The following is a 26756-nucleotide window of genomic DNA, read 5'->3' on the forward strand; positions in this document are numbered from 1 at the left end:
AAAAAAAAAAATGGTAAATTCTGTAACCTCTATTACAATGAATGCCTCCTGAGTGCAGGGATTAAAGACGTGATCCACCGCCCCAGGTTTATAAACAAAACTTTAAGCCCGGCCTCTGGTTTTCTGTGGAATGCGAAGTTTTATTGTTGTACAAACGGGACAGCGTGAGAATTATTTTAATGTCTGACCGAAGTTAGATCATCTAAACACAGGAACAAGTTCCAGGAGCGAGACTTAATGGAAAAACACCTCCCCACCCTCGGGCTGTGATTTCGGGGCTCAGACCACGCGGCAAATGGGCGGGTCGCACTAGTGCGCATGCGGCACACCGTTCCCTGACGCGCCGTTCTAGGCAGTGGGGAGGTCGCCTGGGGTTGAGAGTCTGAGGCGTGAGAACGGCCTCTCCTCTATGGTCGAGGGAGCCGCGCACGGCAGGCCTGCAGACCTCGGTTATTTCCGGAAGCGAAGCCTGCCGCTTTCTGCTTCCGCAGGGCTCCTGGCGGGTCTCGGGACTACTGGCGAGGTGAGCTTCAGCACGGTGGAAATGGTGGCGGGGCGCTTGGCTTGGGATGGAACGGACCCTGCTCCCCGAGCCCCGCAGGCAGGGTGGCCCAGGCTCGCGGCCGTTTCCTCCCCCGGGCTGCCGGGCTGCTGCCCGCGTCGGGGTCTGGGTCTAAGCCACTCGCCCACTCGGTGGCGGACAGGGAGGTGTTGTTTCCACACACCTGCGGGCTAGGGGTGCCTGCTACGTCAGATCCTTAGCCTTCCTGTCCCAAGGCAGACTGTTCATAATGGGAAACGCAGAAAAGGGAACATCAAACTACAAAGTCACACTGGACTGACCTAGAGCTTCGCTCTTCTCGTTCCCATACTTACAGCTCAGAAGTGTTGTAGTAAGGCGAGTGTGTGTGTGTGTGTGTGTGTGTGTGTGTGTGTGAGAGAGAGAGAGAGAGAGAGAGAGAGAGAGAGAGAGAGAGAGAGAGAGAGAGAGAGAGAGGATGTTGGGCAAGGGGCGAGCCACTAACTTTGGTAGAAAAGAGAAAGTGGGAGCCTTGTTATGCCGCAATTGTCACTGACGGGTCATCCCCGGGGAAGCCCTTTGGTTTGCCCTTGGGTTGGCTCCAACGTCACACCAGGTGAGGCCAATGTGAAGGCGTTTTCCTCTATCTTTAGGCACACCCCAGAGCCAGTACGGACTGCACGTGCCTCTGCAGTTTTGTTTGTTCTTGTTACTGTTTTTGTAAACAGTTTGGACGTGTCCTGACCCATGCTCAGTTATGCCTGTGTTTTTCTTCCACAAACCTGATAGGAAAACCGTACTCCTGGGCTGTTCAGATCTCCCCCTTTTTCTTTTCCTTTTTGTTTGTTAAATAAATAAATGCAGTCTTTATTAAAATACAATTGTACAATTGAAATGCCACTACAGTTCCCCTTTTTGTCTAAAATAATAAAGAAGGCTATAACTAATATAAGAAAACGACATACAATAAGAACAATGACTGTATGCAATATATACAGGCAATAAATACATCAAAAGGTTCAGATACATGCTATCAACACTGTAGCCACGATCCAGTAAAATTAGTAATCTCATTAAAATCAGTCATCCAGCAAACTTTTTACCTATCTGTGGACACAGTTTGGCATCTGTTTCCAACAATCCTTTAACGTTGATATTAGTGTGGACTGATTAATGGGAAATAATGAGGCTCAAAGGCAATCAGGTTGAAAAGCCTAGGTTAGCCAGCCTCTTGAGGCTGTATTGTTATCCCCATTTTACAGGTGAGGCAAAGAATGGTGACTTGTCTGAGATCATGCAGCTAATAGTTGAGCTAAGATTAAATTTAACTCAATCTGTCTCTGAAAATGTTAGTTTGACAGTCAGATATGGTAGTTTACCAAGCCAAGGCCTGATGGCATGGACCTTTAATTCCAGCTGCTTGGTAGACTGAGGCAGCAAGATTCAAAACCTTAGTTCTGTAGGTTAGGGCTGAAGGCCACTGCCTCTGTAGTAGAGTGTCGGTTTAGTGTGTACAAAATCCTGGGTTCAGTTCCCAGTGCTAGAAAAGTTAGTTGGCCATGCAGATTCTTGAGTGAATTTCTAACATCTGTGAGTTTTAATTTTTTATAGTAGGGAATGTTTTGGTTTGAGACGATTTCCCGTAGCACTAACTGGCTTGAACTAAGGATGACCTTGAAATCCTGATTCTCCTGCCTCCTGCTTGGATTATAGGCTTCTGTCAACAGATCCAGGTTAGTGGGGAAGGTTTTGAGCACAGGAGGAATTTGATGGGAATTTTGCTCTGAGAAAATTATTCAATCATTGCAAAAGAGATTTACAAAAAGAATAGTAAGTGGTATTTAAGTTTTACTTTAGCCGTACCTTGTCTAAGACATATTTAGGCATTTGCTTATAGATTCCATGTAGTGCTAAACTTCCAGGCTCATGATAATCTTGTGAAGCACTTGTTTCAGATACATAGTCGGGTCCTTATCTGTGGATTCCATGTCTACAAATTCAACAAGAGGCAGGGAAAAGAATTTTTAAGTTAATTTTGAGGTTGGAGAATGTAATTCAATAGTATAGTGAATCTAGCATGTACAGTGTTCCTGAGGTCAATCCCTGGCTGTTGGAAAAAATAATAAGAGGGGCAGCTCCGCCGGCACAAAGAATTCCTATTAGGTCAGAACAAACCAAATCAAAAATGCTCATTGTTTTATTAAGTGCAGTGCATGACAGGGAGACAGGAAAGCGGGGAACACATGTAAACCCCAAACCACCTGTTTCTCCTCTGGGAGCCCACTTAAAAACTCTGGCATGCTGGGATTTGGAGTCCAGAGCAATGCAACTCCCAGGCCAGTGTGCTGGGATGGATGCCAAGGGCTGGGACTACGCTCCAGACTTAACACTGGCCCTGCCAGAACATCCAGGAAGTTCCAAAAAACAAAATTTAAATTTGCCACATGCTAAGCACTACACTGAATCCAGAGGAATGAAGCTATATGCAGGCATGTACACCCTCTGATAGCTTCCTACCGTTTGACAGATCCTCAGTCTCTCCAGCACTGTGGGTATTGTTTGCCTGGCATTTTGCTCATGTTTACTTTGTAGTCAGGCCTTCTGTGGTTGCTTGTATGCTGAGCACATGTAAGAGATAACTAAGTGCCAGGCTGTGGTGGTGCCTGCCTTTAATCCCAGCATTTGAGATTAAACTCTGAACTGTGTGAGTTCGAGGCCAGTCTGGTCTATAGACCGAGTTCCAGAACAAGATTCAAAGCTACCCAGAGAAACCCTGTCTTGGAAAAGCAGGAGGGGGGGAGGGGAGGGAGAGGGGAGGGGGGAGGGAGAGGGGAGAGAGAGGAGAGAGAGAGAACGAACTAAGGGAGTCAGGCAGAAGGCAGAGGCAAGCAGATTTACAGAGCAAGTTCCAGGGCAGCGAAGGCTACAGAAAAGCAGCAATAGATGACTGAGGGATATAGGATACAGTGCGTGGGCTGCAGGTAAACACTGTCCTTGCCCAGAAAGGATTCGGGCACCTCTGGGGAGTCCTGGAGCAGACACCAAAGGAAGACTGTGTAGTTAGTCCTCTGTTGTTGTCAGACATTCTGGTTCAAGTTCACCATGTTTCCCACAGTATTCTGTTGAATATCAGATATTTGTCACTTCAGTTTTCATCTGGAAATACTAGAGCTGCGCTTTATAGCTGTTCTGATATAATATGCTTGACTGGGGCTAGACTCAGGAATTCAAGGAGCCCAGGATTTGGAGAGACAAAAATATGGCTGGAATATTTTTTCTTTTTTCTTTTCTTTTTTTTCTTTTTGGTTTTTCGAGACAGGGTTTCTCTGTGTAGTAGTCCTGGAACTCACAGAGATCCGCCTGCCTCTGCCTTCCGAGTGCTGGGATTAAAGGCATGCCCACACGGGCAAGGCTGAAATATTATGCGCAAAGTATAGGAATGAGGTCAGTAACTGGGTTTTCCTCTTCTGAGAGGTAGGTGGGACTCCCGCCACATTTGAATCATGTTGTCAGTTCTGCCCTTGCCAGGGTTGAGAGTGAAGATGGAATGAGTTTGGCATAAAGCAAAGAGGAGAGTCTTGAGTCACAGGTTTATTGCGGGTTTTGGGTTGTTGTGGGGGATTATAGTTTTAGTTTCTATTTGTTTGTTTGTTTGTTTTTTGATATTTATTGAGCGCTACATTTTTCTCTGCTCCCCTCCCTGCCTCTCCCTTCCCCCGCTTCAATCCTCCCTCAAGGTCCCCATGCTCCCAATTTACTCAGAAGATCTTGTCTTTTTCTACTTTATACTTCCCATGTAGATTAGATCTATGTAAGTCTCTCTAGTGTCTGCATTGTTGTCTAAGTTCTCTGGGATTGTGGGTTGTATGTAGGCTGACTTTCTTTGCTTTATGTTTAAAAACCACCAGTGAGTGAATACATGTGATAATTGTCTTTCTATGTCTTGAGTTACCTCACTCAAAATAATGTTTTCTAGCTCCATCCATTTTTCTGCAAAATTCAAGATGTTGTTTTTTTCTGCTGTGTAGTACTCCATTGTGTAAATGTACCACATTTTTCTAATCCATTCTATTGAGGTGCATTTAGGTTGTTTCCAGGTTCTGGCTATGACAAACAAAGCTGCTATGAACATAGTTGAGCACATGTCCTTGTGGCACGATTGAGCATCCTTTGGATATATACCTAAAAGTGGTATTACTGGGTCTTAAGGAAGGTTGTTTCCTAATTTTCTGAGAAATCACCACACTGACATCCAAAGGGGCTGTACCAGCTTGCATTCCCACCAGCAATGCAGAAGTGTTCCCTTTTCCCCACAACCTCTCCAGCATAAGTTGTCATCAGTGTTTTTGATCTTGGCCATTCTTACAGGTGTAAGATGGAATCTCAGAATTGTTTTGATTTGCATTTCTCTGATGACTAAGAATGTTGAACATTTCCTTAAGTGTCTTTCAGCCATTTTAGATTCCTCTGTTGAGAGTTCTCTGTTTAGGTCTGTACTCCATTTTTTTTAATTGGATTATGTGATCTTTTGGTGTCAAATTTCTTGAGTTCTTTGTATATTTTGGAGATCAGAGCTCTGTCTGATGTGGGATTAGTGAAGATCTTTTCCCATTCTGTAGGCTGTCATTTTGTCTTGTTGACCATGTCCTTTGTGTTTTGTTTTGTTTTATTTTTGTTTTTGTTTTTTTTTCTAGACAGGGTTTCTCTGTATAACACCCCTGGCTGTACTTTAACTCAGTTTGTAGCCCAGGCTGGCCTCAAACTCAGAGAGATCCAATTGTCTCTGCCTCCTATAGCTGGGGTTAAAGGCTTGTGCCACCGGTACCTGGCCCATTTCTAATTTTTGTAAACCTGTAAGAGGTGTGCACTGACCTCTCAGAGGTTGTAAGAAGCCTATCATTCCTACGAACAAATAATGCAAGGCGGTGTATACTTGACTTTTACTCACTAGCACATGCCAGCCAAACCTCTGACTGCCTCTGTGGCAGCCTGTGCACAGCATCCTGGGACCTGGAGCCATCAAGCCACACTGAGGCCCACGTCTTCTAGAGTCAGCCTCCCTAGGTTGCAGGGGAATTTTGAGGCCAGTGTCTCAGTGCCCATCAAAGGACTGCTAGGACTGTCCTGGTGAGCTTGTGGCCTGCCCGACTATCCATGCTTCACATCCCTGTTATCCTTGGTCACCATCCAAAATCAGTGTACAAAAGAGACAAGATGTGGTCTAACAGACCTCCTCAGAGTCCTGTAGTGATGAATCTGGCCTGAGGAGAACAAGGGATGGTCTTTCTGTAAGGCAGCAGTGTCAGTGCAGGGCCATGAAAGATGGTTTTAGAAGATGCTCCTCTTCCCGTTCGTTAGTCAAGACAGTGGTCTCCCCTTAAAGGGGCTGCTCGTTCTTCAGCAAATCAAGTGTAGATCAGAAGGACTCTTCTTTTTTTTTTTTTAAATATTTATTTATTTATTGTATATATAGTATTCTGCCTGCATGCATGCTTACAGGCCAGAAGAGGACACCAGATCTCATTATAGATGGTCGTAAGCCACCATGCGGTTGCTGGGAATTGAACTCAGGACCTTTAGAAAAGCAGGCAGTGCTCTCTTAACCACTGAGCTATCTCTCCAGCCCCAGAAGGACTCTTCATATAGCAGATCTGGATCCCATGAAGGGCACTCTCCAAAGCGAAGCAAGCAGAATTCTTCCATTGGTCACAGCTTAAGGAACCCGTGCATGCTCATGCCTCCTACAGATGGCACAGAGAAGAAAAGCCAGAAGGAGGTCCAAAGAGACCTGGCTGGTCTTTGAAAACATCACGACTCACATACCTTCATCAGAAATCTTAAACTCAACAAATTCCATGGAAAGAACTTCCTGAAGCTACCAGCAGGCAGGCTGTAGAAAAGCCAAAGATGGCAGGTGAAAGTGACTTACCTAAAATTTCTGAGTTTGAAGTTGGAGTCACGGAACCATTGCTTATGGATCAGCCCCAGGGTCCTGAATCAAACAGAACAGAAGGCACAGAATTAGTTGATGGCCAACTGACTAAAGCAATTGCATCAAAAACCAAGGAAACCAAGCAAGCGTACCACCAGGACTGTGAAACCTTTGCAGTGGTAGTGAATGCTAGTTGAAAAGGATCTTCCATTAGAAAAACACATTCAGCTTGCACTCTGGCAGAACTTGCGTGAAATAAGTGAGAAGTGTGTGAGAGAGCTCAGGCAGCTCACTGCAGAGTAAATTGGTGCTCTGGCAGAAAAGCATCCCTCGATTGTTACTTCAGAATTGCATAAATACTTCAAATATGGAATTTTTGTGATGAAAGGAAATATTTCAGTGTCAAGTAAGATCTAAAATAGCTTAAAACAATCCTTTCCTAACTCCATTCCACCTACAGAACCTACTCATTCTTACACACGCCGGTGTTCAGTGGGTATCTTAGCTGTTGGGAGCAGCTTCTGCTCTTACTCATGTGCTTAGTCCTCCAAGTGCAAGATTGTGTGGCTCAAGTGTACTTTATAGTTTAGAGATTGAATTTTAGAGTAAATGATAGCATATAAAAATGTTAGCATTTTGAGTTGTGATTTTTACTTTCTTAGGCTTTGTTGCTTGTATTAAAATTATCCTACATTAAAGTTGTTGGACCCTAGAGTCCAGTTACCATGGAGGAGTCACCCCAAGAATACACTCTCACACCGCAGTTGATGTAATAATGTTTAATTCTGCCATGTCAGGGTCACTCAGCATTCAATGCCAAGGACCCCGAATGCCTGTTACAAGCCATTTTTAAAGCAAAAAGCCATAGAAACAAGGTGAGGACTCGGGAGTTGTTTTCCAACTATTAGGATTGGCTTATTCAAGGGGGTTTCTAATAACAAGTGGTCTGAGCCGGGGCTGGAGAGCGGTTGCCAGATCAGGCGAGGTAACAGGGAACATGTGGGGGTTATTCTGACCCCTTTCCAGGGTCAGAGTCAAAACATCTGTGGACATCTGTGGGTTATCTTGTCCCAATTCTAGGAACGGAGCTCTATTTAGAGAACATCCACAGGACATAGGGAGATGGAAAGTTCCCAACATTTCAGTACAGGAGGAAGGGGGAGCACTAAGGCACTAAGACTGAGGGCTCAGTAATGGCCTCAGAATTGTCTTAAAGTTCTACAAAGTATATTATTTTAATAAACTGGTACTTTGCTATCTTGAAAAAAATAAAAAGTATAGGAATGGGCTGAATCTTCCAAGGACATGTGAGCTTATATACGTTGAGTTGATGTCTGTATCTGTGTGGCACTTGGGGGTTAAACTTGGAATTTTGCCCTTCTAGTCAACTGATGTACTTCTGAGTTATACTCCCAGCACCAAAATGGATATTTAAAACCAACTATTAGGGAATGTGTTACTTGGTAACCCCTGTAAGCTTTTTGGTTTAGAGTCTTTGTGCTTTTGAGGGGTTTTGTTTTGTTTTGTTTTTTTGAGATAAGGTTTCTGTGTAACCGCCTTGAGTGTCTTGGAACTCACTCTGCAGACGAAGCTAACCTCCATCTCAGATCACCTGCTTCTGTCTTCCAAGTGCTGGGATTAGAGGTGTGTGCTGCTGCTGCCACCACCACAACAGGCTTTTTGTTTTGTTTTGTTTTGTTTTCTTAATAGCTTTCTGAGTTGTTGAACAAGAAGCAGGTATAGTACAGAATAGGTCCTCCGAAGTCTGCCACAAAGACAGCGGACAGCAGGCTCAGCTGATGCTTTTCTCAGCCTGCCCTTGACTTGCCCAACATAATTTAAAGCAATCTAAGTTAGGGCAACAAGTCAACATCTAAAGGAGCTGACCTCTGACCTTCTCCAGAAGAATCTTTTTGGAATTGGAAAATACAGTGACTAGAATGCTTTTCTGCCTTATTAATGGAGGAGCCATTTTTTCTGTCTACAGGAGTTCCACTACCATTTTTTCCACTACCATTCTGTTCTTACTGACATCCCTGACCTTTGCTTCACTTAGTCTGGGCGCATTAATCTTTATTTGGTAGTCGTGAGAGCTGGGTGGACCCTGAAGTGTTCTGCCAGTGTCTGTCGTGGTGTCTGTGCTAGACCTCCTTCCTCGTGTTCTCTGTAACACCTCACTTACCCTGCTAGACCTCCCTCCTCGTGTTCTCTGTAACACCTCACTTACCCTGCTAGACCTCCCTCCTCGTGTTCTCTGTAACACCTCCCTCACCCTGCTAGACCTCCCTCCTCGTGTTCTCTGTAACACCTCACTCACCCTGCTAGACCTCCCTCCTCGTGTTCTCTGTAACACCTCACTCACCCTGCTAGACCTCCCTCCTCGTGTTCTCTGTAACACCTCACTCACCCTGCTAGACCTCCCTCCTCGTGTTCTCTGTAACACCTCACTCACCCTGCTAGACCTTCCTCCTCGTGTTCTCTGTAACACCTCACTCACCCTGCTAGACCTCCCTCCTCGTGTTCTCTGTAACACCTCACTCACCCTGCTAGACCTTCCTCCTCGTGTTCTCTGTAACACCTCACTCACCCTGCTAGACCTTCCTCCTCGTGTTCTCTGTAACACCTCACTCACCCTGCTAGACCTCCCTCCTCGTGTTCTCTGTAACACCTCACTTACCCTGCTAGACCTCCCTCCTCGTGTTCTCTGTAACACCTCACTCACCCTAGCAGTTGCTCATCTAGTAGTTGGAGTCCGTGCAACAGATAGTGTCAGATCCTGGTTGTTTTCTCATCCATACAACTGTAGTAGCACTGTGGTGTGCACTGGATGATCAAGGAGTAAATGAGGCCTTTGAGCTGAAACTTAACACTTCATTGGAATAGTTTCTCTATGATGGCAGTCTTTAAATCCATAATTTTCCCCCTTACGTTATACAAAGTAGTAACAGACCATGATTTCAACTGTTTGTTCGTTTTGTTGCTGTATTGTTATTGCAGGTATTTGAGACTTAAGAATTGAGATGGGGGGCTGGAGAGATGGCTCAGAGGTTAAGAGCATTGCCTGCTCTTCCAAAGGTCCTGAGTTCAATTCCCAGCAACCACATGGTGGCTCACAACCATCTGTAATGAGGTCTGGTGCCCTCTTCTGGCCTGCAGACATACACACAGACAGAATACTGTATGCATAATAAATAAATAAGTATTTTTTTAAAAAAAGAATTGAGATAGGGCCTGTTTTTCTTTTCTTTTTTTATAAATAGTGTTGTCTCTGCTTATATGCCTGCAGGCCAGAAGAGGGCTCCAGATCTCATTACAGATTCCATGTGGTTACTGGGAATTGAACTCAGTACCTCTAGAAGAGTAATCAGTGCTCTTCCTGCTGAACCATCTCTCCAACCCCTAGGTAGGGTCTTACTGTGTAACCCTACCTAATAGAACTCATTGTGTCAATCATGGTGTCCTCAAATTTGGGTTCACTTGCCTTTGCCTTCTTAGTGCTAGGATTAAAGGCATGAACTACCAGGCGGGGTATAAACATTTTTTTTTTAATTTTATTGTATGTGCTTTGTTATGAGGGTATCAGATTCCCTGGAACTAAGTTACAGATAGGTGTGAACTGCCATGTGGGTGCTGGGAATTGAACCTGGGTCCTCTGGAAGGGCAGCCAGTGTTTTTAACTACCGAGTCATCTCTCCAGCCCCATAAACATTCTTAAACCTAGATTAAATGATTTCTTACTTGGTAAACTTACTTAAATTATTGCATTAAGTTGGTCATGGTGGCAAGGCCTATAATCCACCACTTGGGAGACTGAGATAGGAGGATTGCCATCACTTCAGGGTCAGCCTGAGCTACAGAGAGAGACCCTGTCTCAGTGACAGAGCTTGCTTTCTCTGTGTCCTGTATAACTTGAAGTAAACTTTAATCTTCAACATACCCCTTCCGTGATGGTCTCCCTTATTCGCCATGGTCCCAGAAGCAATGAACTCAAATGGCCATAGGTAGAACTTGTCATCTTTCAGTTTTACCACTGTTTCCTTCCTTCATGCCCCATACCCTGAAGGCATAGCCACAGGATGAAGTAACCACCAACCAGTATGTTCTCAGAACTGGTAACAATATGGCAGATGGAGTGCTGCTGAAACAACAGACAGCAGCAAAGCCTCAGATACTTGTGGAGAGGGAGCCTCAGTCAGTGAGCATACACCATGCCTAAAACAAACCCTCTGCAGAACTGAGGATGGCTCCAGTTTTCATTTTGGGAAGGTAGGGGCAGGCTTAAATGGTCTCAATTTGCAGACGAGGCTAGCCTTGAAAGAGCAGCAGTCCTCTTGGCCCAGCTTCCCAGGACTAGGATTGCAGATGTGAACCACCAGACTTCGCTCTTCAGGGGCCTGCAAGATACAGGTCAGCCTGGCAACCTGTGCTCAAACCCCAGAAATATACAAAGTGAGAAGAAAGAATCAACTCCACAAAGTTGTTTTCAGACTACCACACATGCACCATAACATAAGCACCCACACACAAGTCAGGAGCAATCAACAGTGATTGTTTTAAATTAAGTCCAGCTTTTAAAGAATTTAAAGGGTGTTGGGTGAGGCAAGAGAGAGATGAGCCCTGGTCTGGAGACAAAATGAGAGCTCTGCTAGTGAACACAAATAACGTAAGAAGAGGGGATGATTGGGTGATTGAAGAGACTGTTAATTCTACTGGGTGAGGATAAGATCACTACTACAATTTTGAGACATATTTGAAGGAAACTAATTAAATTCTGGCCAGGATGATGAACTCTGTCCAGATCCATTCTGGTGTTCCCAGAAAATGGCAACAAATTACGGTTTGCATAGACAAACGAAGGCAAAACCCCCAATGTTACGTATTTCCCATCAAGATGCCCAACCAAAACCAAAAAAAAAAGCCGGGTGGTGGTGGCGCACGCCTTTAATCCCAGCACTTGGGAGGCAGAGGCAGGCAGGTCTCTGTGAGTTCAAGACCAGCCTGGTCTACAAGAGCTAGTTCCAGGACAGGCTCCAAAGCTACAGAGAAACCCTGTCTCGAAAAACCAAAAAAAAAAAAAAAAAAAAAGATGCCCAACCAATTTTTTGTACACAGGGATTTGCCTGGAAATCAACTCAGCTAGAATACTTGGGCAGGGAGGCCCAGGGATCTCTCTTGTCTTTGTTCCCTGGTGGTGGGATTACAAGCCTAAACACCACTATGCCCAGATTTCCATTGGTGCTGAGGCTCCAAGCTCAGATATTCATGCTTACATGGCAAGCGCTTTAATGGTCAAGCCATTTTCCTTTCCCCTTAAGATTAATTTATTTTCTTTCTTTAGATATTTTTTAAGATTTATTTATATATTTTATGTGCGAATGCTCTATTTGCGTGTATGCCTACATAACAGAAAAGGGCATCAGATCCTACTATAGATGGTTATAAACCATGCTGGGAAATGAACTCAGGCCCTCTGGAAGGGCAGCCAGAGTTCTTAACCACTGAGCTATCTCTCCAGCCTTTAATCCTGAACTGTTGATCCTCCTGTCTCCACTTCTCAAGTACTGAGATTATAGGTATGTACCACCATGCTTAGTCTTCAAGATGTGGTGAATATCTTTTGCTGATGGTTTATAGACTGTAAAATCTTATTAAATTTGTCACATTAAAAATCAGAACTCTAGGGCTGGGGGTATAGCTCAGTAGTAAAAACACTTGTCTAGAATGCCTTAGGCCCGAACTTTAACTCCAGCACCACACGAAGTATATTCATTGACTAAAGCTTAGCACTCTAGGGGCTGGAAATAACAGCTCATCTGGTAGAGTTTCTGTCTATCATGTATGAAGTCCCTAGCATCCCAGAAACCAGGTGTAGGATGCACACTCTGCTCTCAGCATCTTGGAGTTTGTTGAAGCAGGAGGATCTGGAGTTTGAAGCCAGCCTGGATTAGAGGACCCCCTCCCCACACCTTAAAATAAAAAGGGGGGGGAGGGAGAACTATAATCAAATGGCAGCATCTTCTACAACCACTATTCATCCTGTTTTATTGCTTCCTCCTCTAGACTTACGATGCATTATAGCAATGTCCTGATTCTGAAAAGTTTCTATGTGTGTGGATCCCAGAATTTACTGAGATGGAGGAGCCTCAGAAAAATGACCTGAACATGACAGGGCAGGAGGAAGAAAGTCCTGTCAAAAGCATCGGCTCTCAGATTTCTGTTAGTGAGTTTTCCTGCCCTTGCTGTTACGACACCCTGGTTAACCCCACCACCTTGAACTGTGGCCACAGCTTCTGCCGGCACTGCCTAGCTTTATGGTGGATGTCTTCAAAGAAGACAGAATGTCCAGAATGCAGAGAAAAATGGGAAGGTTTCCCCAAAGTCAACATTCTCCTCAGGTAACCTGTGTGCTGTTGGCAACATGGATGTACCATATGGTTTCTCTGTGGGACCTGGTGTTTGACAAGGAACAGGCTCAGGGCAGATCATTCTAGGGGCTTGGGACAAAAAAGACAGATTCCTTTTCTCACATGTGGCTGTCATCTGCCCTTCTGTTTGATTTGTTTTCTTTTTAGGCAAGGCCTCACTCAGAGCATCATACCTGACTGTCATGGAACTGCTGTGTAAATCAGGCTGGCCTTAAACTCAGAGATCTGCCTGCCTTTTCTGGGGTTAAAGGTGTGTGCCCATGTGCCCCATGCCCCGTACCTCTGAGGCTCTGATGCCTTAGCAGCAAGCCTAGCCTATCTCAAATCGGTGGAGTACCCCAAGGGGCCATGAGACCATTAACCCAGCATCGGTCATAACTGTCAGCTTTACTTTACCTGAAGATTTTTAATCTTAGCCGGGCTGTGGTGGTGCACGCCTTTAATTCCAGCATTCTGGAGGGAGGCAAAAGCAGGTGGATCTCTGAGTTTGAGGCCATTCTAGTTTCAGGAGATGCTACAGAGAAACCCTGTCTCAAAAAACAAAAAGATTCCTCTTACCTGGAAAGAGGACTCCTTGATTTTACATAATTGAAAATGAAGAGTTTTGTGGGGGTCCAGCAGGGTACTCCAAGCATAAAAACACTACTGAGCACTCAAGTTTAAATGCCTGGATCCACGTGGTGGAAAGTTGTCCTCCAATCCTGCATGTGCCATGGTTTCCCTAAAGTCAACACGTTTATAAATATATCCACAAATGTAATAACATTTTTAGGAAGAGTCCTCTACTCGCCCATACCTAGCTTGGCTGCTGAGTCAGCACTGTTCTCATCAGAGAGCTTCTTAGAACAGACAGATGCTGCTGCCGAAGTCCACTCAGCTGCACTTGGTTATAACACAGTCCTGCACCTAAAACTCAAGGAAAATCCTGGAAAGATAGAAGAGCCAGAGGCCAGGATGCTTGGTGTTAAGTGGTGTCTTTGAGACACACGAGGAAGCTACAACTATGACATCTGAATCCTTTTTTGTTGTAGTTATTTTTTTGTTTGTTTTGTTGTTGTTTTTGTTTTTAAGACAGAATTTCTCTGTGTAGCCTTCGCTGTCCTGGAACTCAACTCTGTAAACCAGGCTGGTCTCAAATTCACAGAGATCCACCTGCCTATGCTTCCTTAGTGCTGGGATTAAAGGTGTGTGCCTCCATAGTCCGGCTTGAATCTGAAACCTTTTTGTCTAAACAAGACCTGAATAAGCACATGGCCACCTGACAGTTAACATGCCAATGTGGTTGGGGAGATTTCAGAAGTCCTACCAACCCTTGGATCAAGAGCAATCAGTGACTGCCTCTGCCTTCTAAATGCTAGGATTAAAGGCATGCACCACCACCACCTGTCAGAAGTTACTAATTTTAAAGGGAGGAACTGGAGAGGAAGGGAGGGTGAAAATGATGTAAATTCAGTATTCATATATAAAATTCTCAAAAAAATCTTTAATTACAAAGAAATTAGTTTTTCTTTTAAATTTTTATTTTAAAGTAAAAATTGGTGTTTTGCTGGCATGTGTGTCTGTATGAGGTGTCAGATCTTGGAGTTACAGTTTTGAGCTGCCATGTGGGTGCTGGGAATTGAACCCAGGTCTTCTGGAGGAGCAGTCAGTGCTCTTAACTGCTGAGCCATCTCTCCAGCCCCCAGATTTCTTTTTAAAGAAAAAAAAATAACACTTCCGTCAAAAAGTAACTGTATAGCACACTGTTTCCAACTGAACTTCATTTTCCATTTCTGTAAACTAATCTTTATAATAATAGCATAAGTAGTACACATATACATTCATATAATTTTAATTATTTTTGACTTTTTGTTTATTTGTTTGTTTTGAGACATGGTTTCGCTGTAGCTTTGGAGCCTGTCCTGGAATTAGCTCTTGTGGACCAGACTGGCCTCGAACTCACAGAGATCCGCCTGCCTCTGCCTCCCAGTGCCTGTCTTCGTTGACTCTTTGAAACAAGGTCTCACTCTGTATCCCAGGCTGTTTGACCTCCTGAGTGCTGAGGCTATATCCATTAATGGCCATGTCTAGATTATCACTTGTATTATCTTACTAAGATTCAAAATTCATGATCAAGCTAAAGACCTCTCTGTTATGGTTTAAGTAAAAATGCTGCAGGTCCCCAAGTGGCTGCAGCGGGCTGCGGGTCCCGAGAGCAGCCAGCCCCAGGCAGGGACAGCACAGTTCTCCAAGTGGCTACAGTGGGCCACGAGGGGCAGCAAGTCCCAGGCAGCAAGCTGCGTGGTGGGTGAGAGACCTCGAAGGGGCAGCCAGTCCCACAAGGAGAGACATGAGACAACGCCGCAGGTCTCCGAAGGCGGGTGGTCCCGGGTAGGGAGCCACATGGCAAGCAAGAGACAGACAGATAGGCACACCATGCAGAGTGAGTTTGGAATTTTATTTAGTAGGTTATGGAGGGGAAAAAGGAGGAGAGCAGAAAGAGGGGCAGAGAGAGAGAGAAAGAAAGAAACAGGGTGGGGAGGAGAGGAGCCACAGCAGCAGCTACCTCTCTGGGGGACTCAGACTAGTCTCTTAAAGGGACACTCTCCTCCCCTCAGAACCCTCAGTTAGGACTTAGTTGTTATTTCATTCGGATTTGTAAGACTTTTTGAAGAGGGCTAGAAAGAAAACTCAGGAGCTAAGAGCCCTTGCTGCTCCTTCGGAGGACCTTGTTTGGTTCCCAGTACCCACATGGTGCCTCATAACACCTGTGACTCCAGCTCAGGGATGGTGCCCAGGCACATACCCGTACATGAAACAAGTAAATCTGTAAAACAAAACAGTGCCATTTGAAGCAGGGCGTGCAGGTACAGGAAGGGAATTCAGAAGTTCAATCATCTTCTGACCAGCCTAGATTGCATGAGATCCTCTTTCAATAAATAAGAACAAATACTTTTGAATATATGTGCTGACAGAAAATGCTAGTATTTTTCTCACATCAGTGGTATTTTATCAGTGCAGCACTGCAGTATACTGTTCTCATCCAACATTATGTCCTAAATTATCCAACTTGATACAGAGTGGCCCAGTAGGTACTTTTATAAAAATATGTGGTATTCTGCTATAAAAGTTCAGTATTGTATTTCAGGCTCAGCAGCTCAAACATGATGACCAGAGTTCTATGATAGAGAGTTGTCATCTAACCTCCACATAAGCATGGCCACACTCAGACACACCTCCAACACAAATGTGCACTTAAGTAAGTACCCAGGCTGTCCTGTAACGTTCTGTGTAGACCAAGCTAGCCTGGGTCTCAGAGTTCTGCCCCTAGAGTGTTGGGATTAAAGGTGTGCACACTACACCTAGCGGTACGAGTGGGGCCTACTTCAAGGGCTAGGCTGTAGCTCAGTGGTACAACACATTGATACTATATATGAGGCCTTAGGTTCAAATCTGATGTAAATATTTCATTTGGCTGTTTCCTTAATGGTGGACACATAGATTGCTCTTCCATTTTTGCTTTTATCGTAAAGCAGAACTCTTTGCTTCTCTTCTAGGCATGTATGTAGATTATGAAATGTTTGTATTAGTAGGTATGGTTTCTGAATGCTGTGTTTTACCAAACATCTGTCCTGTGATTTCTCTTTTCTCCACAGGGATGCCATTGAAAAGTTATTTCCTGATGCCATCAGAACGCGAATTGAAGACATTCAGCAGAATAATGACATAGTTCAAAGTCTTGCAGCCTTTCAAAAATACGGGAGTGATCAGAGTCCTGTAACCGCCAGCACAGGGCGAGTCAATCAGCAGAGAGGAGGGGGATTCTTCTCCGGAGTACTCACTGCCTTGACTGGTGTGGCAGTAAGTTTGTCTGTTTAATCTGAGCCCTGTGCCACCCACAGTTACCTCTGAAGTCAGTTCTTCTAATAGCTCTGAAACAGTTGATGATGTGACTCATCAAAATTGTATTTTATGTTAGTAATGTTACACCCAGATCACGGAGTCCCCCAAACCAATTAGGAGACTGAGTCCTGTATGTAAAAGCAAAGAGCCTTTATTCTATACAAGTTTGCAAACTCGAACTCTCCATGTGTCCAATGTATTGGAGTGATCGGAGAGCCCCGAGCTTAATTGGGGTTGGGTTTTTATAGTAGCAAAGGTAGGGATGAGGGATTTCTAAGGCTCAGGACCCCTGATTGGCTGACATTTGTCTAGGGGTGTTCTTGTAAAAAGTGATGAGTGTGTGCTGGCAGGTGATCCTATCTACAATGGTTAGGATGTTAAGAATTTTTTTGGGATGGTCTGTTCCTGGGTGGTGTCAGCTTATGGCCTTCCCTGGAACCTGGTACTGCCTGCTATGGCAGTACATGTGGCCTGGGCCCCATGTGTGGCCAGGCTGTCCTGGGCCCCACAAGTAGCAGAGACTAGACAGTAGTTGTCTTGGTAAGTGTTAACTCTGTCCTCTTGAGTCCTCCTGACCTGTGCAGTGAGTGACATCATGATGAACCTCATTTTAGAACTGAGGAAAGGGTGGGACCAGAGAGATGACTCACTGAGAGCACTGGTTGCTCTTCCAGAGGACCTGGGTTCAATTTCCAGCACCCACATGGCAGCTCATAACTATCTGTAGCTCCAGTTCCAGGGGATCTGACACCTTTACACCAATGCATATAAAATAATTTAAATAAATTTTAAAAAATAAAAAGAATTGAGGAGAGGAGCAGAAGACTGAGAAACCAAATCTGTACTAATGCTAGACTCTTAAGAGCACGTACATCACTGCTAGTGCAAAAACTTATTGCAATCTTAAAAGGTTTCCCTGTAGAAAAGGCATACGAGTTGGTGGGGTCAGGACCACAACTGTTCCTCGCCTGTCTGCTGTCTACCCTTTCCAGATCTCTACCCAGCCATGAGCAAAACTGCCTCTGAAGACATTGTGTCCTCACTTCACTGTGGCAGGGGCTCCTTCCTTTCCTGTATAGACTTAGCATTGTTTCTCAGACTCTGGCTTTCCCACTTGTGACAGCCTGTCTCCTTTCAGGTCGTCCTGCTTGTGTATCACTGGCGCAGCAGAGAGTCTGAGCATGGCCTCCTGGTGCACAAGGCTGTAGCCAAATGGACAGCAGAAGAAGTTGTCCTCTGGTTAGAACAGCTGGGCCCTTGGGCCTCTCTTTACAGAGAAAGATTCTTATCTGAAAAAGTAAATGGAAGGTAAGGGGGAAAAATCTGCCACTCCAGACCAGGTATGGTGGTGCCTGCCTTCAATCCCAGAGGCAGGTAGAATCTCTGGGAGTTTGAAGCCAACCTGGTGTACCTAGCAAGTTCTTAGCCAGCCAGGGCTACTTAAATAAACCATGTCAAAAACAAAGCAAACAAGCAAACTGAATACCTCTGGCACAACAGACATGCTCGTAGGTGACTTTATTGATATACATTCTGTCTGCCACAAATCCTTATAGAAGTGTATAAACAAGGGCTGGAGAGATGGCTCAGTGGTTAAGAGCACTGCCTGCTCTTCCAGGTCCTAAGTTCATTTATTTATTTATTTATTTTTTATTTTTTTTTTTTTTTTTTTTTTTTTTTGGTTTTTCGAGACAGGGTTTCTCTGTGGCTTTGGAGCCTGTCCTGGAACTAGCTCTTGTAGACCAGGCTGGTCTCGAACTCACAGAGATCCGCCTGCCTCTGCCTCCCAAGTGCTGGGATTAAAGGCGTGCGCCACCACCGCCCGGCCAGGTCCTAAGTTCAATTCCCAGCAACCACATGGTGACTCACAACCATCTGTAATGAGATCTGGTGCCCTCCCCTGGTATGTAGGCATACATGGAGACAGAATGTTGTATACATAATAAATAAATCTTTAAAAAAAAGAAGTGTATAAACAAGGTTTTGATTTGTTTGTTTGTTTTTTGTTCTTTTACTCTTTTGCATTTTTGCTCTTTTGGGGCCCCCACCACCCAGCTCCCAAATAAATCACACAGAGTCTTATTCTTTCTTATGAGTGCCCAACCTTAGCTTGTCTTATTCTAGCCCTCTTATCTTAACTTAAATTATTCGATCTGCCTTTTGTCTCTGGGCTTTTATCTTTCTCTATACCTTTCTTTACCTCTTACTCCGTGGCTGAACTTGTAGCTAAAGTGACTGGCCCCTGGAGTCCTCTCTTCTCCTTCCTTCACTCCTAGGTCTCTCTTATGTATTCAGTCTGCCTGCCAGCCCTGCCAATCCTTTCATCCTGCCTTGCTATTGGCCGTCCAGCTCTTTATTAGCCCAATCAGGTGTTTTAGACAGGTAAGTAATGCAACTTCACAGAGCTAAACAAATGCAACATAAAAGAATGCAACACACTGTTAAACGAATGTTTCACAGCATAAAAAAAAAAAGTGACACAGCCGGGCGGTGGTGGCGCACGCCTTTAATCCCAGCACTCGGGAGGCAGAGGCAGGTGGATCTCTGAGTTCGAGGCCAGCCTGGTCTACAAGAGCTAGTTCCAGGACAGGCTCTAGAAACTACAGGGAAACCCTGTCTCGAAAAACCAAAAAAAAAAAAAAAAATGACACATCTTATTATTCCACAGCAAACACGACTTTCTGATGTCTTCACAGAGATGTACAACTGGTCTACCTTTAGAACAGTTTCCAGACTCCCAAAAGAAGATTCTTCCCTTTACTGGTCCATCCTCACTCCCTTCTCCCTCGACAGATACCAGTTATCTTATCTGGAAACGTATTTGCCTATAGTTCTTGAATATTAATATAGTCATGAAATATGTAAAATTTTTGTATTTAGCTTTTTCACTTGGCATAATTTCACACATGAAAAAAAAAAGCATCCACCAGTACCTTTATCCTGTGTCTGTAAAACATCCTTGCGTGGATGGTTAGACCAGATTGTCAGTTCTTCACCTAATGGGCATTTGTTGATTCCATGTGTGGCTGTTCTGAAGAGTGCTGCTAAGACCACTCACGCACAAGGCTTTGTATAGATATGGAGAAGAGTGTCCACATCACAGGGTCAGTCTGTGTTTACTTTTCAAAGACATTAATAAACTGCTTTCCACAGGGGCTGAACCATTTTATATCAGTGATACTTTAATTTCTGTATTACTCCTTATTATGGAGTAGCATTATTTTAAAAACATAATGTAGGACATTATGACATCAAAAGTACATTTCTTTATGTTGCTACCCTTCACAGAATATTGCTGTTAATATCATAGACATAACTTAGCATGGTGGCACACGGTTACTATCCTAGCACATGGAAGATGAGGGTAGGATGGTCAGAGTTCAAGATCAACCTGAGCTATATACATCACACCCTGTCTCAAAAAAAATCTTATTAGATATCTTTCTAAATCTGATTGTGTTTCCTTGTCAGGATGGCCTACTGGGGATCAGATAGGGTTTTGAACATGCCAGCTCCGCTCTCTACCATTGAAACTCTCCTCGGCCCTACCTAGCTTTTTTATGTTTGTACAGTTATATGAATGTGTTGTTGGGGTTTTGATTTACTTTTGTTTATCTAAGACAGATTTCACAGTGTTTCCCTGACTGACCTCAAGTGTTCACTTCTCCTGCCTTAGTCTCCTGTGTAAGGAACCCAGCTTTTTAAATCTATCCCCACTATACGAGGACGTTTTAGTACTGAGTCATTGTAGAAATAGATTATTGGGGTTCTGTTTTATTTTTGCATTTTGTCTTGTTTTCTCATTTTATTTGCTTTCTTAGATAGTGTTTTTTACATTTGTTATTTATTTTTATGTGTATGTGATTTTTGTGTCTTTTGTTTACGCACCATGGTTATATCTGGCACCTTCGGAGGCCAGGAGATGGCATTCAGATCCCCTTGACTGGAGTGGAGTTACATATAGTCATTAGCCACCATATCAGTCCTGGGAGTGAACCCAGGTCCTCTGGAAGAGCTGAGCCGTCTCTCTAGCCACTAGATAATTGTTTATTGATGAGGAAAATAAATAAGGGATTTATAACTTTTGTTAAGTTGAGTCAGTATCCCAATACAATCAGTGTTTCTTGGTTGGGGTTGTTTTGTTTTTGTTTTTGTTTTGTTTTGGAGATTGAGATCATGATGTTGCCCAGGTTGGCCTCAGTCTTAGCCATTCTTCTGTTTCAGCCTTCCAAGTCACCAGGATTAGAGATGTGTAGTAGTGAACCCAGCTAAAACAACCACTCTTAATGGAATCGTGTTCAGTTGGATTTCCTTCTAGTTTTCTCCTACACACAGCCTTTAAAAACAAAGTAATATATGCCAACAGGAACCTGTAACTGATAGATTGGAGGCTTCAGAACAAGCAGCTGATGTGCCTAAGGCAAGTCACTTTATTTCTGAAGCCAGTTTCTGATCTGGACAATGAGTACGATGCTACTCTGCAGAGTTAAATAGATAGCGACGAGAGTTTTTGAGAATACTTCCTGCTGGTGACTGGCTCATAGTAAACAACTGCTCTTGGCAGTCATTGGCACTGTTGCCTGCATTTAACTTTCTGCCTTTCCACGCAAGCCTGCGTATTTGCACAGTAAGACAGAACTCAGCGTGTAATGTCTACATCCCGTATATAATCTCAAGTCGTTTCTACACCTTGCCCCTCCAGGTTGCTTTTAACTTTGACAGAGGAAGAATTTTCCAGAGAACCATACATCATAGAAAACAGTAGCCACAGAAGAGTCATCCTCCTGGAGCTGGAGCGCGTAAGAACCCTGGGTGTGAAGCCACCCCAGAATCTCTGGGAGTACAAGGTAAACACTTGTTTTTAACTGAGGAAAAAAAAAGGTCGAAAACAACTAGCAGTCATCTTCCTCCTCACCTTGCAAATTAAGAAGAAAAGCATTTCAGACACTGAAGTCACGAGTACCGTGGTGCTCTGGGTCACGTTCCTGCAGTGAGTGCTAAACAGACCGCCGTCTCAGGCCTCTGTCCCTAATCTCTGGGTGGTGTTCACAGGATGCATTGTTTCAGGCAAGATGCAAGACACGTTCATAGTCTTCTGGGGTGCACTCTGCTTCTCCTTCCCTGAACTTCCCTGCTGGTGGCAGCAGCAGCTCTTCTGTGTGAAGCACTAGCGGTGCTGCTTCAGGCTCTTACACAGGCAACTGTTTACGGTACATGTAGAGGAGTGGGGTTATTAAGTCACAAATTATACACAAATAATACACAGCTTCATCTTACTGTTTTTTTTTTTTTCTTTTTTCTTTTTTTTGGTTTTTCGAGACAGGGTTTCTCTGCAGCTTTTTTAGAGCCTGTCCTGGAACTAGCTCTTGTAGACCAGGCTGGCCTCAAACTCACAGAGATCTGCCTGCCTCTGCCTCCCGAGTGCTGGGATTAAAGGCGTGCGCCACCACCGCCCGGCCATCTTACTGTGTTTGATAACTTGATTTTCATTGTGACTAGATCAGTTGATTCTCCTTCACAGACAGAATGGAATGTATATTGTACTAAAGAGCAAATATCTGGGATATTCATACATGCATATTCAAAGAGACATTGTGAAGAAAGATAAAACCATATAACTCTTAAACATATAGTGGAAAATGTTTGTAGTTTAAAGGGTGCAGATGGGCCAATCAAGTGACTTTTATCTATTCTTTTGTTGTTGTTGTTTTTTCGGATTGTTTTGTTTGTTTTTGCTTTTCCAGACAGGGTTTCTCTGCGTAGCTTTGGAGCCTGTCCTAGAACTAGCTTTTGTAGACCAGGCTGGCCTCAAACTCACAGAGATCTGCCTGCTTCTGCCTCCCAAGTGCTGGGATTAAAGGTGTGCACCACCACTGCCCAGCCCATTCTGTTCATTCATATTCATATATATATATTTATATATAATATATTAATATGAATATATATTATTGTTTTATAATTTATTATTTTATATGTATTGGTGTTGTGCCTAAAGGTATGTCCATGTGAGGGAAGCAGATCCCCTAGAATGGAGTTATAGACAGTTATGAGCTGCTGTGTGGGTGCTGGGAATTGAACCCACATCCTCTGGAAGAGCATCCAGTTCTCTTTGCCTCTAAGCCATCTCTCCAGCCTCAACTTTTATCCATTCTTGATATAACATGAAAAAGCCAATTCCTGTTCGTAGCTCCTGAATTGAGCCTTTCTAGTGAACAGTTTAATGACATCCCGATATAAACTGTGCTGGCTTTTGTTTCTTAGACAAAAGTTTTGTTTCTTAGACACAGTCTGTCTTTGTAGTCCAAATTGACCCAGAACTCACTGTTCCCCTGCCTCAGACTCCTGAGTGCTGGAATTACAGACATCTTTCACCAAGTCTGATTGGGGAAAAAAGTTGAATGTAATTGATCATAAGTACATTAAAAACAACCTAAAGGCCAGGCAGTGGTGGCACACGCCTTTAATCCCAGCACTCGGGAGGCAGAGGCAGGCGGATCTCTGTGAGTTCGAGACCAGCCTGGTCTACAAGAGCTAGCTCCAGGACAGGCTCTAAAGCTGCAGAGAAACCCTGTCTCGAAAAAAACATTTAAAAAATTTAAAAACAACCTAAAGGAGCCAGGTGGTGGTGCATGCCTTTAATCCCAGCACTTGGGAGATGGGCAGGCGGATCTCTGAATTGAGACCAACCTGGTCTGCAGAGGGAGTTCCAGCACAGCCAGGGCTACACAGAAAAAAACAAAGAACAATCTAAGGGTTGCTGTGGAGCAATGATCCTGTATTGTTTTAATAAAATGCTGACTGGCTAGTAGCCAGGCAGGAAGTATAGGTGGGGCAACCAGAACTGGAGAATTTTGGGAAGAGGAAAGGCTGAGTTTGCAGTTGTCACCAGAACTGGAGAATTTTGGGAAGAGGAAAGGCTGAGTTTGCAGTTGTCACCCAGACACAGAGGAAGCAAGATGAGAATGCCGCACTGATAAAAGGTACCAAGGCACGTGGCTGACATAGACAAGAATTATGTAATAATTTAAGATGTAAGAATTAGTTAATATAGTTAATAAGAAGCCTGAGCTAATAGGCCAACCAGTTTATGATTAATGTAGATCTCTCTGAGTTTGTTTGGGACGGAACGGCTAAGGGACCAGATGGGACAGAAACCTCTGTCAACAAAGGGTTTGAAGAGATTGCTCAGTGGGTAGCATGCTCTCTGTGCAAACATGAGCTGAGTTCAGATCCCAGCACCCATGGAGAAACAAGGCATGGTGGCACAGAAACGGGTGGATCCCAAAATTTTATTGGCCAGCCAGTGTAGCCAAATTGGTAGGGTCTAGGTTCACTGAGAAACTGTGTCACAAAAATAAGAAAGTAATAGAAGAGGTCACCATTGTCAACCTGTGACCTCTGCACAAGGGGAGAACACCTCCACAGACACACAGAATGAAACTTGTGCCCATCATTAGCAACAGTTAAATAATAGACACAGGCATACAAATATCCACTAAAAAAGAAAATGACTGTGTGAATAAGGAAGTCACTGGGGTAGATTAGTGATAGAATCTTAACATTCCTACATGGGGGGGGGGGCTGTGTTCAATACCGAGCACAATAGATGGTTGGTTGAACAGCTAGACAAACAGACAGAAACATTTATTTGAGGCAAAATCTCACTGTTGTCTAGAGATGCCTGCCTCAGGCTCCCAATTGCTAGAATTACATGTTTTAATCACTGTGCTTGACTCTTGTTTGTTTACTTGAGGCAGGATCTCACCGTGTAACCCTGGCTGTTCTAGAACTCACTATGTAGACCAGGCTGGGCTTGAACTCATAGAGATCTGCCTGCCTCTACTTTCCAACTGCTGGGATTTAAAGGCATGTGCCAATATGCCTAGCATCATATTTGACTTCTAAAATTAACTTTTTTCAAAATTTATCCTAAGTTTTTTTTATAACTTATCCTAATTTTTGAAGAATGAGTATAGTGTTCCTCACTTGGAAGTTTGTACAGTTTGTTGTTTTGGGGTTTCGGTTTTTGTTTGTGATGATCACACACAGGGTGGAGTCTATATCAATGAAGCTGATGCCGGTCTTGAACAATCAACCTACCTCCTCTCTGTAAGTGCCAGGATGATAGGTGTTCAACACCCTGCCAGACTTGTGATGTGTCTTATAATACTGTTTATTTTTTATTATGCTTATTTCTTTCTGGGTGCGTGTGCATGCATGCAGCTGCTATGGCACACATGTGGAAGTCAGGACAGTGTACAAATACTGGAAGGAACTCTCTCCTTCTACCATCTGAGTCCAGGGATCAAACTCATGTTTTCAGGTTTGATGGCAAGTGCCTTTGTGCCATCTTGTTCTGATACCAAGGCTGACCTCAGATTCTCGGGCTTTCTACTGAGATTAGAACTGTGTGCAATCATGCCCAGCAAGACTGGAGCTTTTTACAGTATACCCCAACAAATGGACTCTGTAGCACACAAAAGACTAGTGGTAAAAATCATGGGACATTGAAGGAGTGCAGATGAAGAGCTGGCCACCATGTGTGTAATATGGTTTTCTGTCTTGTCCTCTGCAGGCTGTGAACCCAGGCAGGTCTCTGTTCTTGCTGTATGCCCTCAAGAGCTCCCCAAGGCTTGGCTTGCTGTACCTGTACCTGTTTGACTACACAGACTCCTTCTTACCCTTCATACATACCATCTGCCCCTTGCAAGAAGACAACTCTGGGGAAGACATTTTCACTAAGCTTCTGGTAGGTCTAAATGTTTCCTGGAAAAGATAATTCTACTCTACCTCCATGTCATACAGAACTGGAGAGAGTACCTTAGCCTTTTGGTAGCTTGTGAATAGTGCATGGCCCTTTTAGTCTTGAAATATTTTTTGTAAAAAGCATTGCTTTTGTTGCTAAAGAAGTCACTGTAGGTGCAGAGCATTCTAAGAGATTAGATGTATGGACTTTCAAATTTGGCAGAATCTCTGAAGGGTAGTGGTTAGCCTACTACAAAGCAGGGTTTGGATCTTCCCTGACGACCACATCCAGGGTATTATGACTACTGGCATTGGCCAATTGTTTTTTCTATATTATGGGTCATTCCCCAATTCCCGTTGGACTCTTTTTACTAGGACAGCATCTCTGATTCTGCTTGGTCATTTGAGAGTAATGTCCTTTGCTTTGCTACTGTTGGATTAATTCTTATAGTCTGTCTTTTTCAAAAACTGTCATGTGTATAGGAATCATGGTTTGTAACCCAAACTCATAAATGATACAGCAGAATTTCTTTTTTTTTAATCTTTATTTATTATGAATACAGTATTCTTGGTATTTTGCCTGTATGTATGCCTGCAGGGCAGAAGAGGGCACCAGATCTCATTAGATGGTTGTGAGTCACCATTTGGTTGCTGGGAACTGAACTCAGGACCTTCGGAAAGGCAGCCAGTGCTCTTAACCACTGAGCCATCTCTCCAGCCCCGCCAAAGCAGAATTTCCACATCTCCACATGCTCCTTTAAACACAGCAGTCAAGTTTCTGCCTGCTTTATAAGATATTCCTCTAATTACCCAGTTTCCAGGTTTTTTTTCCTTTTTGCTTTTTTGTATTTTGAGATTCACTGACCTCTGTCTCCATGAATGAGTGCTGAGATGAAAGGCCTTCGCCATCAGTGCTTGGCTCCATACCTGGCTTTTATGATATACGAAAGATTCAAACTCTGGCCCTTGTGCTTGGACAGCATGTATCCTTAAGCAATGAGCCATTTTTCTAGCCCCATCTTCATCTATTCTAAAAGGAAATATTAGAAGTGAGATTGATAGGTTAATACTCTATTTTAAACCATGCATATGCTTTTAATCCTAGAGCTCCTAACTGAAGCAGGAAAAAATGTGAATTCAAGGCCAACTAGAGCTATATGACAAGATGCTGTCTGAAAAAAACTTAGATTGTTAAAGGGATGTATGAGTTGACTTGTGTAAATCAGTCCTGTGATTGGGACTCCTTGCGTTC

The 26756-nt window shown here is 43.8% G+C and overlaps 1 protein-coding gene and 1 pseudogene across 1 annotated transcript in view; both read left to right on the forward strand.

The window, feature by feature from the left end:
• Positions 1-335: 335 nt before the first annotated feature.
• The window catches only part of Bfar (bifunctional apoptosis regulator), a 31958-nt gene continuing 5537 nt past the window's right edge, over positions 336-26756 (forward strand). The window contains exons 1-6 of the mRNA XM_038328515.1: positions 336-523; positions 12513-12847; positions 16513-16717; positions 17898-18067; positions 21462-21606; positions 25335-25508. Coding sequence (XP_038184443.1) covers positions 12585-12847; positions 16513-16717; positions 17898-18067; positions 21462-21606; positions 25335-25508 — 957 coding nt within the window. The 5' untranslated portion in view covers positions 336-523; positions 12513-12584. The remainder of the gene's footprint in view (positions 524-12512; positions 12848-16512; positions 16718-17897; positions 18068-21461; positions 21607-25334; positions 25509-26756) is intronic.
• LOC119811564 lies at positions 5475-6755 on the forward strand (annotated as a pseudogene).

The sequence above is a fragment of the Arvicola amphibius genome, chromosome 4 (assembly GCF_903992535.2).
Source record: "Arvicola amphibius chromosome 4, mArvAmp1.2, whole genome shotgun sequence".
In the NCBI taxonomy this organism is placed as follows: Eukaryota; Metazoa; Chordata; class Mammalia; order Rodentia; family Cricetidae; genus Arvicola; species Arvicola amphibius.